Below are 12,309 nucleotides of genomic sequence, written 5' to 3'. Positions count from 1 at the left end.
GGGCGGCCGGGCCGCGGCGGCGGGCCCTGCCCGGGCTGGGGCGGGCGGGCGGGAGCGAAGCGCTCCCAACAACGGCGGCGGGCGGGAGTGAGTGACGTCATGACTTCGGCACTTTCAGCGCGACGCGGCGCCACCTGGTGGTGGGGAGGGGGTGGCGTTGGATCCGGGGCTGGCCTCGTCTCGAGCGTTACGTCACTGGTATGGCGTCAGCGGAATGACATCACCTGTGACGTCATCCCCGGGCGCACGGGGCGGTCCCTGTGTGGGGCTGAGGGGAGCCCAGGCCGCGGCCCGCGGGCCCCGCTGGAGCTCAGCCCGGGCAGCCCCTGGGGACAAACGGCGCTGGAGGATGCAGCTCCAGCCTCAGTGTTAGCGTGGCACCAAGGGCAGAAATCCGGGCACAAAGCAGAGGCAGAGCTGTGCAGGGTAAGGAGGCGAGGGCCTCAGCGCTGCGAGCAGCTCTTCCCCTGACAGCCGGTAGGATTCGCTGGAATGTTTAACGGGCCCAGCTTCAAAGCAAGCTGCTTTCCAGCAGGGTTACCAGGGAAAGCAATTCTGATGCATTTGGTGCTGCTTCGTGAAGCAACGTGGAATTTTATCTGTTGTTTCCAGGCTCAAGGGCACACGGAACAGCATATTCAGGAAGGTGAAGAGGAACTCTGGACAAGAGGCTGGGAGCCACACTGCCCGAGGGCAGGGTTAGATGGGATTTTGAGGAGAAATTGTTCCCTGGGCAGATGGTGAGGCCCTGGCACAGGGTGCCCAGAGCAGCTGTGGCTGCCCCTGGATCCCTGGCAGTGTCCCAGGCCAGGCTGGACAGGGCTTGGAGCAGCCTGGGACAGTGGAAGGTGTCCCTGCCCATGGCAGGGGGTGGGAATGGGATGAGCCTTAAGGTGTCTTCCAGGCATTCCAGGATTCTGTGATGGGCCTGCCTTGAAGGGAGGCAGTGTCAGCTGCTTTAGTGACAACACTTGGTCCCTGAACCTGCAGACACACAGGTGTTCATTTTAACCAGGCAGATTTTAGATAAAGCCAAAATTACAGCTGGGCTAAACCAGTTTGACTCCAGTAAAGCCTAAAGGCTTTAAACATTGGCTGTTGCTCAGTATTGGCTCCGTAAGAACTCTCAAAAATCACAGACTGGGTTTTGTTTACAAAAAAAGACCCTTGTGTGTTTGGCTTTTATTTCTGTTTAAAATACTGTTCTTCCTGTCTCAGTGCCTTCTTTGCCCTTTGATTTTGGTGCTTGGATGAGAACAGTTATCTGGACACCAGTAAAGGTGTGTCAGAGGCAAACTGGAAACAGAATTGTTACCATAAGCTTTACATTTGGAAAAAAACGGACATCAGGTTCTTTTGACTCTGCTTTTCCCACTGGTCAATTCCCATTGCATGCAGAGTGTTGGGGGTCAGTGTAGCTGTTGGGTGTGATTTTAGCTGAGAACAGGTTATTGATTGCTATGAATTAATGAAGTGCTAGGTGAAAGATGCATTATCAGGTCACCTGAAGAAATCCATGGGTTTGAGTTTGGTCACCTTTTCAGAGAGTGTCCTCCTGTTTTAGAGAAATCAAGATACTTTGTTAAATTTCCCCTAATATTTGGCTTCAACATAATCACAAATCAGAAGACATGATTTTTGGGAAAAAGTCAGTAGAACTGCCCTTGTTTTAAGTGAATGTGCACTACAGAATACCACTGCCTTCTTGGAAAGGAATGGCTTGAATGTTTAACATGGGAGTGTTCTTACATCTCTCTATTTTCACTTTTTCATTAATTATTCAGTTCATCCTTTTGCCACAAACATCACTGCACCATTCTCAATCTACAGAATAGCAGAACTGCTTGACATGGTCACAGTTATCCCTGTTGGAGTGGAGTCAGGCACCTGGAGGAGGTCACACTGAGGTTTGGAAGAATGACGGGCTGTCCAGTGGTTCCCTTTCTTGTCAGCTTGATCCTGGTGGTTGGGGTCTCTCCCAGCTCAGCTCTTCAGGTAAAGAACACAAAACAGGACAGGCAGAGTTAATCTCTCTGGGGTAGCACTAGAAACATAAGTGCTCAATGGCAGCTGTTTGCAGCTGCATTTGGAAACTTACCTAGCTGCATTTGAATAATTTAAAATGGCTTGTATTGGTTTTTTTGGATTTTAGTTAATCATTTTGTCCCTTGATACTCCTTTAGTGGTTTGTAGAAGAATTACCCCTCTGATGACACAGAGAGCTCTCGTTATTAGCTGAGTGTAGGTCTGGGTTTTTATAAACTCTGTTGATTTGGCTTAATTTTATTATCCCTCTTTATTCATCAATTCCCATATAAGCCCTTTCTTTGTCAGCCTTGTGTTGAGCTCAGTCTGCAAGATGGGTGTTTACTTCCCTAATTGTCCTTTTTGAAAAATCACAGTGACTTCTGCTTGCAAATGATCTGATTCTGTTGACAGAAACACCTTCAGCAGCTGCTTTTCAGTGTGCTTTGGATTGCTCCTGAAATAGGCTGCTTTCAGCACCATCAGGGGGTGGATATTATGGAAACATTGAGTATTTGCAGGATTAACAGTGCCACAGTTTGATGTAGTGGCCTTGGTAGGTTTTACTTCTTGGTTTTCATGTACACCAAAAAAGGTATTTTTTGAAAGTCCTCAACTTTTTTTGACAAGGTGATTTTATTACCTCCTGGTTTTAATATATTACATTGTTTATATTCAGAATCCAATTCCATCCCCATGATACTATTTTACATCTTTGTATTTGTTATCACTCTGGTTACTTTTCCTTCTCTGAAAACCAAGTGAATTTTTATCAAGTATCTTTCTCTTTATTGATTTTTGGGGCCTCTACCGAAATGTTTTTATTTTATCCTTAAAATCAATTGTATTATTCTCTTTAGATTAATAACTTGTTGTTTTCAGTGAAACCAGTTTGATTTTTGCATCACCAGCTGCTCCTCTCTGTGATTGCTGTGCTGCTGTGTTTGCATGCAAGCAGGAGCATTTGCACCTGAGCAACCGTTAGTTTTTATTTTTCTCTTCACTTCCCCTTTATCCTTCCAGAGGAGGTATAAAGTGAATTTTCTGTTCTGGGGATGTGTTGGTAGAGGGACACTTTGTCGTGTAAGTAATGATTTTAAATTCTGTCTAGAATGTGATAGATTTTTTAGTGACTGTGAAATGCTTTGAAATGCTTTGCCATATGAGCAGGGTGCTGGTACGGGTGGGTGTAGCCCTGAACAGAAATGTCAGGACTGGAGGGATATCAGACATGGAAGTGGGTGGTGCCAGATGGACACTGATGCTGATCCCTGATAAGATTGCTCCTTGCAATCTCAGTATGATTTTCCTACCTAGCATTCCCTTGTTTATAGACACTTGAATTAATTTCTCATTTCCTATTTTCCACATCTGGTGTTGTTACCTTTTTCTAGCACAGGGAAGCTGGCAGAGACCAGGACAAGAGAGTTGTACCTCTTTGGAGAAGTGTTTTGCACTTACATCTGTTCTCTCCTCACAGAACAAGCCCTGTTCTCCTCAGTGTTAAATTTTTTGCACTTTTTCAGCCACAGAGACCCTGCACTGCACAGATGCAGTGTCATGTCTTTGTAAAGTAGTGATAAACGTGTTGGTTACTGGTGTAGGCCCCAGTGAAGAATCCATAAAAGGATGGAGGATAATGTGCTTTTTCAGAAGTCACACCATTGACATGTAGGTTCTTCTCCATCAGGAACCAGTAGGAAGATTTTTTGTTACAAGATTTGGTCTGGAGGAATCCCTAGAGACCTCCTTCTGGTGTGGCTGCCAGAAAAAACACTGCAGAAATTCTTCCCTTTCGTAGTGTTTGGTCTGACTTGACTGAAAGTTTTATCACTAACCCTCAGATCTTTGGCTGCAGCTTCCACAAAAGGAGAAGAAGGTGATGAAACTTCCAGTGCCAGCCCAAGTGGTGCATCCCATCATCCTGCTGCTGCCAGCACTCTGTAATTAGTGGCAGGGTCATCCAGGCCCTGGCAATTAGCTGGCTTCTGAAGCCTGAGCTGAAGCTGGAGGGAGGGGTGGGGTGGAAAGGTGGCTTCCTTTGGACTCACTCCAGCAGGTCCATGTCCTTCCTATCCCAGACAATAATTCAATTGTGTTTTTGCCTCACTTTCTAATGTTAAATAATCCAATTTCCCTTAGCATTTCTTGTGAAATACAGGAGATTGCTTCCAAGAAGCTTTCCTGGTTTTGGAAGTATAAAGTGAATATTTTTTTTCAAGATGAGGGATTGAGGAGGAGATGTGCTGAGGCACCACTGTGGTGCTCAGGAGGGGAGAAGCTATCTGCTGTGTGCAAGCTGTGGAGGCCTGCCCAGCGTGATGGGCTGTTGTAGCCACGGTGATGACATGTTCTTGGAGGCTGAAATGGCAGGAGAATTGTTCCTGGAACAGACTGAGAGTGTAAAGCAGCAAGTGAGCAGGCCCAAATGTTGTGTGTTTGAGAGCATGTCAAGTTGGACTGCGGGTGGAAAAATGTTTTCAGGGGTTAAAAGAGAGGCTGCTCTGAAAAGTGGGAGGGTAACAGATGTTGTAACTGTTTGGGGTTTTTTAAGGGTTTTATGTTTTAGCTAAGTAATTACAAGGCTGTAAATTGAAGGCATGTAATAGGTGCATACTTTTAAATTATAGAATTACAGAATAATCTGAGTTGGAAGGGACTTTAAAGATCATCCAGTTCCACCCCCTGGCTCTGGACAGGGACACCTTCCACTATTCCAGATTGTTCCAAGCCCTGTCCAACCTGGCCTGGAACACTTCCAGGTATGGGGCAATCTATGCCAAAGCCTCACCACCCTCACAGGGAAGATTTGCTTCCCCATATCCCATCTAATCCTACTCCCTGGCAGTGGGAAGCCATTGCCCTTTGTCCTGTCACTCCAGGCCCTTGTCCAAAGTCCCTCTCCATCTTTTTGTAGGCTTCCATCAGGTACCTATTGAAATGGTACAAAGGATCATCAAGAGCAGTCCTTTCAAAATACACTAAATCCATCCTTTTCCCTCCATTTTCCAGGCTCTATCTTTCATTCTTACTGGTCCTGCTTTCTACCATTTTGCTGATCCATGTTTACTTGAAGGGCACAGCTGGGCTATAGATTTGGCATCTCAGTGAACAGGTAAGTGCTGCTGATTATTTTATTTGTGATTTGTTGAGTCCTAAAGTCTTCCAAAATTAATTGAATATTATACTGAAAGAAACTGCTTTCAGAACCTTTACTTTTTGAGCTCAATAACCTGGTGCCAAAGCTGGTTGTTAGGGGCAGCAATAGCAGCAACTTCAGAAATAGTGAGTTGTTGAGCAGAGTAGGAACCTGTGGGTCTGGAAAGGGAGAAGTAATACAGATAAATTCTGAGTTTTGCATCAGAGGTGTGTCTGATCTGATCTGATCTGCCTGGGATGCTGAACATTGATGGCAAATGCCAAAGTGCTGATCTGTTTTAAAGTTTAATATCAGGAACTCACCATAAATAATCCAGCAGTACCCATGTGTCTGAGGTATTTAAAGCCATGTAGGATGTGAGATTTGGGACTTCTCCACACGCTGTCTCCTCCTTAGAAGAAAATGGTCAATTTACAGTTATAACTACCCCAGTGTTCTGTCCAGAAAAAGTAAATTTATGAACCAGCTACATAAAACCTTTGTTTCTCTCTAACAGAAAATTACTTCAAGATTCACAGCAAAATCCTCTGCAGGTCTGGGAGCCTGAGTTTAAAATAAATAAAGCCATTAACATCTGTAATTGCTTATAGGAAAGGCTGACCCATGGAAGTGTGTAACCAGCATTCCTCAGCCTCTCATGTCTGCAGCCACGCCATTTGAGAAAACAATCCCCCGTGTGTTTTTCCTGCTTTTTGAGTCTTTCTGTGCTCTTTACTGGAGTAACTGGACCACAGCTGCTGCCATTCCAAGTGAAACACTCTGGTTTAGGTTTGAAAGAAGTAGGTTTTGGGAGCAATAAAAACCCCTGGTAAAATAGCCAGAACCATAATGAACTCAGGACTAGGAAGAAGGGGACAATGAAAACATGTAAGAATAGAGCTCGAGTTTTAATGTTGCCTGAGAGTTGATGGCATTTCCATCTGGACACTGTACCCAGTGCTGTTCCAGGTAATCCCTGCCTAGTACTGCTGTTCTTGCTGTAGCTGAAAAGATTAAGAAATTCATTTAAAAATACCATTTATTTAGTCTGTTTACCTCATATATGTGACAGCAGTTTGGGAAACATGATCAGTGCTGTGGTTTATTGAGTACTCAGGGGAAGAATTCAGCAGGAGCAGAAGAGCTAATCCTAAGTAAGCAAGTGTGTAAGTAAGAGGAGAGAAAAGGTGAATGTGTTTAATGGAATTGTTCTCTCACTTCTCCTAAAACCTCTTCTGAAGTGCCAGAAACTCCATTTATTTACTTTTCCAAATGAGGTTGGCTCTCTTCTCTGAAACTGTAGTGTCTCAAAGCAGAGTTTAACATTCTAGAATCACTGCATGAGCTGAAGGATGGGTTTTTTTCCTGCTGCATTTGCTGGTCTTGTGCTGTATAAATATAAGTAGGAATGTGTATAACAGAAGGACTGTCTGAATCCAGAGCTCCAAGACAAAATGCCAGCAGATACCTGTTTTAAAATCACTCCTCTCTGCTGTTGTGGCTTGGGCCACAACATGTCTCTAGTACAATTGTAGGGCCACTCTTTGGGGTCAATATGTGCTGTTTCTAATCTTAGTATTTCATGCAAATTCACTTCTCCTTCAGCAATTTACTCCTTGTCCCACAGTGCATCTGCCTGTACCATCGTGCATGACCACCTGCTTTGTTTCTTTAAGGGCTTGCATAAGTGTCTCTCTGAAGCTCTGTAGCTTACCATGATGATCCTACATGTGCTCTGCACAAACTGAGGTGCCTAACTTATGATCCAGAGTCTTCTGAAGAACCAGCTTGTGAAAGCAGGTGAGGTCCTTGGAGAGAAAACATGCTCTGCTGAGTGTGAATTAAATGTGGAGGAATGAACTGTTGGAAGTGCCCACTCTGTCTAGTGACGTTACTGGAGTCTGGAGAATGGACATCTCTGAGGTGCTGGAAGGCCTGATGCAAATGTGAACTGATTCTGGTGCTTCCCCCTGCCCTCCGGTCCTCACAGTGTTCCTGGAAAGCCAATGGATGAACAGGACAATGATTTTAAAGAGTTGTGGGCAAATATTTTGAATGGGGCCAAGAAAAAGGCTGGGGATGCTGAGGCAACAAAGAGGGTTCAGAACAGGCCAAAGAGCACCACAACACGAAGCAAATTAAGAAGAGGCAAAGCTGCTGCTAAGAGCCAAACCCATCATCACTTTCCAGCAGTGAAGGAGAAAAACTTACTTCAAAATCTGGGTCCAAAGGAACAAACATTGGTGCACGAAGAAGATGGTGATGCTGCAGCCTGTAGTGGTGAGACTGCACAGGGGGATGGAGCAAGAAGCCCTCTCCCTGCCAGCCAGCTGAGCACAGGGAGCACTGAGTGTAGCCAGAGGTCTCTGACAGGTGAGTGACCTACAGCAGTTCAAACAGAAGATAGGCAAGGACTGGAAGGACTCTGTAGCTTAGTGACAGTTTTGAGAAATCCATCCAGAGGGAACACAGTAGCACTGTTGGAAGGCTTGCACCTTACACAGGTTTAACCTAGGAGTGGGTTCTGTGCTGCAGGCAGATGTTCCTCAGTAAGGTGAAGCTTTGCTACAAAGTGGTTTGTTGGCCAGTCGTTATTTACTGGTTTTTGCAGTATCAGAGCTGAGAAAAGTACTCTCAGATCATCTAGAAGCAAGCTCAGAGTATATTGTGGTGCTTTTTCACTCAGTGCTTCATTGTGTGGTGACATTACTGGATGTTGTCAAGGGCAAAAACATGAATGAGTTAAGAAAGGTGTTGGATTAATTAATAAAGGATTAGTCCTTCAGTGCTGTTACACATGATGGTCAGAATGCAGTCACCAGTGATGGAAGTCCTTAAACTGATGAATTAGGTCAGTCAGGAATGGGACATTGTATGGTGGGAATGCTGAGAGAGCAGGGCTGTGGGACTGCCTTCCATGTCCCTGCTGAAGAACATGCGAGGCTTCCTTAATAATATTCCTACCTATAAAAGGGATACAAAGGTCTCTAAATGTCCCTGTAGCACAGAACCCTGATGTTGTTACTGTGGCTACACGAATTGTTCACTTCTCCAAGAATGGCTGTTGCAGAACTGAGCCTGGCTGCTGTCAGGGAAGGGCCTCCCAGCAGCTCTCAGCGTGTGTTTAAAACTGCCTGGTAAAACTGGTGTTTTCTCCCCCTCTAGTAAATCCTCCAAGTGGCTGTTCCCAGACTACCTTACCCTTCCTTCCTGCTACTCCTCCAGGAACCTGCTCCTCACCCACGCCCAAGGTGCGGGTGGCAGAGCTGGTGGTGGAGAGAATGCAGCAGTTCAAGAGGGTGGCACCCGAGCAGCTGAAGCACAGCTGGGATGGGAGCGTGCCAAAGGCTGCAGCCAGCGGGGATTTCCCTGCCAGGAGCCAGGAGCAGAAGCCTCCTGAGGATGGTACGTGTCTCCTCTTGGCTCTGGTGTGTGCAGAATGAGTGGCTGGTGAGAATGGTTGCCTGAGGAGCAGTCCTGGATCCCGGGGCTTTGTTCCTTGCTGGCCTAGTGGCTGCTGTGCAAGTCACTCCAGATCCCTGAGAAAACTTTGTTAAAGGATTATCCATATTTTTTTTCCCAGCTCTTCTCTAAGGCTGAATTAACCTTATGTAAATTCTAGAGGAATAATTTTCTTTTTGGAAACACGTTGAAATTCCAACAGGATCAGTGAACTTGGTCGTCCTTCCCTTGGGACAGTGTTAGGCAGCTCCTAGGTAGCCCCATCTTTGGTACCTCTCCAAGCACTCTCTAAGGTGATATGTTCTGTGTTGATAAATGGAATTCACAGCAAATTTACTCTGGTTGGTTCTTTATACATCAGGTCCCTGTTGGCACTGTATGGACATGAAATTCTGCTGTGTTATTTGATGTATAAAATTCCATATTTTCCCCAGCAACTTCAGCCAAAACTGTCCCTTCATTGTCTCTGACATGTGATGCACTGTGAGGAATTGTCACCTCCTGCTCCTGGGCTGGTTCAGTCTTGGAGTGTTGGAAAGGAGCAGGTTGTACCTTTCCTGGTGGTGATCAGGTGTGAAGATGCAAGAGAAAGATTGCAATGGATTTTTGTGTGTCTGGTTTAATACGCTAATAATGACAAGTGTACCAGTTTCTCACCTTCCATACAGGATTTAGTTTTCCATCTTACATCATCTCTGCCTTCTTTGCCAGATACCCCCCATCTCCCATCCGTGGAACACGACAGTGCTCTGGCTTTGGCTCTTCAGCAGCAATCCAAGGAGGAAGCCCTGGCAAGCCTGGAGGATGCAGGCTTGTTCTTCTGTCAGATCTGCCAGAAGGATCTGACAGCCATGAACACCCTGCGGCGAGAGCAGCACGTCAACAGGTCAGACACCAGCAGGATCTGTCCTTCCATCCGCTCCCACTGACTCCTCACTCAGCCCAGCCATGGAGCAACTGGGAGCAGGGATTATGCATAAGGGTCTTTACCTTTAAGGCTTGAATTGAGCTTGAGTTTTGGTGTGAAAGCAGAGGCTGATTGCCTTGCCCTGCAGGGCTTCTGCATGTGTGGGGCCGGGCCAAATCTGCTTTCATTAGCAGTGTGGCAGAGGAGATGCCATTGTAAAGGAACTTGGTGATCTTATAGGTCTTTTCCAACCTTAATGATTCCATTAGTGATGACTCCCTAATCCAAATTTTGAGATCTACTGATTTCAGCCAAAAAAGTTGTGTTTGCTCTGTTTTGCTAAAATTTATCTAAGGACATCTGGTATGTCACTGTATCTGAGCTCTTTGCTGAGGGAAGTGTGATGCTACTCAGAGAGATGATTCAGTTGAAATGCCCTTCATTTAACAATTTCCTTAGTGATAAAAATCAAACACAATATATTATGTACAGACAACTCTCTGGAAATTAAAACTGTGCTTTTCTGTTGACAGAGTATCAGAAACACATTTGAATAACTGTAAATTCTTAATTCAAGCACTTCCATATAGCAGGAGTGATGTAAATTGTCCAGTCCTACATCATGTTACTGACTGGCTCTCATTGATCAGGCTTGTTTGCACCTGCAGCTTTCTGGGTTACTGTTGTTTCTGTTTTCAGATAATTTGTGCTGCTTGAAAAAGCTGTAAAACAGTGACAGTGCTAGATATGTTTTTTGGAAAGTCAGGCTTTCTGAACTATTAACATGTAATCATGTGTTGAGATTACAAGGTTATATTAGCCAGGGATTTTTTGATAGCAGCCTTCATCCCAAGAGTGAAGCTGTAGATGGACAGATGCACTGACACACCAGTAATCAACAGTACTGAATGGTGTCTTAGCACAGCCCTGTGTGTGTCTTTACCTAATCAGGGAGTGACTTTTGTAATAGGTCCTGCAGATCTAGAATTTCAACCTTGAATCTCTTTGGAAAGAACAGAAAAAGAACAAGTACAAATTTTTACATAGTTCTGGCCTGCCAGAAATTATTTTAAGTTCATCATGCTGCACTCTGGAGCGTGGTGTCAGTTCAGCTGCTCCCTTTTCTCTGAACTGTTACACTTGTCATTATAAATGAGCTGGAATGTTAAAATGAGTGCAGGAAGAGGGATTAGGTGATGGACACACATAAAGTGTGTTGTTCAGAGAGGCTGTGGACTCCTTATTACAAGAGATTTTCAAGGCAGACTGGAGTAACCTCTTGTAGTGGGAGGTGTCCCTGCCTATGGCAGGGACATGGATCAAGATGTCCTTTAAGGTCCCTTCCACCCCAAACCATGTGGGATTTGATGATTCTAAAGTTATTCACTGTACTTGCCTTTGAGCAGTATGTTTTTAATGTGCCTCTGAGACCATTATCTCCATGTAACTGTTCCATGTCGTGTTCCTCACAGTGGTGGGCACATAGTTCTTGTTCCTTTAGTGGATGTTCATGGCTGTTACTGATTTTAGAAGGGATTGTGCTTTCTATTATAATATCAGTATTAATATTAATATATTAATGGCTTCAGTCTTAGCATGGACCCTTCAAAGTCTCCATAGGTAAGCTTTGCCACTGTCTCCCAGGTGTCTGGATGACATGGAAGAAGCACAGATGTCATCCTCCAGCAAACCAGTGGTGCCTGAGTGTCCCATCTGTGGGAAGCAGTTCCAAACCCTGCAGAGCCGAGTCAGTCACCTGAAACGCTGTGCTGTGGAGATGGATGTGCCTCCTAACCTGCTGCTTCAGGCAGTGCAGCTGCAGGTGTCCACGCTTGGTGATGCAGCTCTTCAGTGTCCCAGGTAAGCTGGTAGGAAAAAAAAAAGATGCTGGTTGCTTCCTTTGGGCTGAGAGGCGTTGGAGGTCGGGAATAACAGTAAATGCAAGGCTGGCTCACACACCGGGTGAACCCTGAGTCCAGAGCAGGTCAAGTAGAGCCATGACCCAGTGAGGATGTAGCAGTCAGTTGGAGAAATCATCTGAATTTCTCTCAGAAGAGGTCAGGTGGTTGGATGATTTTAAAAGCCAGCTGGCAGGAGCAAAATGGGGAGTAAATAACCTTGCAGTGATTTGTTAGAATGATTTGTGCTCTGTGAGGCAATTGCTCAGTAAAGCTGAATGGGTCTGTTTGAGCTTCTGGAGTGAGCTACAGAGTATGAGTGTGGAGCCTTTCCTGAGAGCTGTGGTGCCAGTGCCTCAGCTCCTCAGTTCATGGCTGTCCTGGGAACATCCTTTCATCCTGAGCCAAAGAGGGAGAAGATGTGATGTTTTGGAATGTGCTTGGTACAGAGCTGCTTGCTTGAATTTGAGCAGAATCTTCAGAGAGCTCCCAGTGGTGCCTGAGTGAGTTTGTGGAGGGGCTCATAAGTCCTGTTGTGCCAAAGGACCATTGCCTGTTCCCAATGCAAGCAGAAGGGCGGGAAAGCATTTTCTGGTGATCTGGTTTTCTCCCTGTTTCAACTTGTTTGTTCCCCTTTGGTAGAAAAAGTCATTCAAGGTAGAGATAGCAGATGCTTATATCCCAAAATAAGACTTCTCTAAATTGCTCTAAATTCCATGAATGATAAATCCTTTGCTCTCTGCTAGGAAAGAAAGTACTGAATGGTTTTTATTAGGCTTGACACAGGAATCTCTCTGAGCAAATGGAACAGCTGCTCTGGAGTACTCAATGATTGTTGTCTCTGATCCAGCCACATTAACTGGGGCTTCCTGCTGCAT

General features: G+C 45.3%; 1 protein-coding gene across 10 annotated transcripts in view; it reads left to right on the top strand.

Annotated features, from left to right (window-relative positions):
* The window catches only part of SLX4 (SLX4 structure-specific endonuclease subunit), a 28,411-nt gene that overhangs the window by 533 nt on the left and 15,569 nt on the right, over positions 1-12,309 (top strand). For 4 of the 10 annotated variants that reach the window (XR_005954727.1, XM_041462610.1, XM_041462609.1 and 1 more), the window contains exons 2-8: positions 613-646; positions 1,785-1,995; positions 5,038-5,140; positions 6,841-7,537; positions 8,330-8,569; positions 9,338-9,512; positions 11,178-11,393. Coding sequence is in view for 9 of the 10 variants with exons in the window: in XM_041462610.1 (XP_041318544.1) it covers positions 7,171-7,537; positions 8,330-8,569; positions 9,338-9,512; positions 11,178-11,393 (998 nt within the window). In the remaining variant the exon portion in view is untranslated. Of the gene's footprint in view, positions 1-259; positions 478-612; positions 647-723; positions 741-1,486; positions 1,996-5,037; positions 5,141-6,840; positions 7,538-8,329; positions 8,570-9,337; positions 9,513-11,177; positions 11,394-12,309 lie in introns of those variants that run through there. The other 6 variants (XM_041462611.1, XM_041462606.1, XM_041462607.1 and 3 more) reach the window with 6 other exon arrangements.

This window comes from Pyrgilauda ruficollis, unplaced genomic scaffold (genome assembly GCF_017590135.1).
Source record: "Pyrgilauda ruficollis isolate IOZ18807 unplaced genomic scaffold, ASM1759013v1 scaffold16, whole genome shotgun sequence".
Classification (NCBI taxonomy): Eukaryota; Metazoa; Chordata; class Aves; order Passeriformes; family Passeridae; genus Pyrgilauda; species Pyrgilauda ruficollis.
This window is presented reverse-complemented; position numbering and strand designations above follow the sequence as displayed.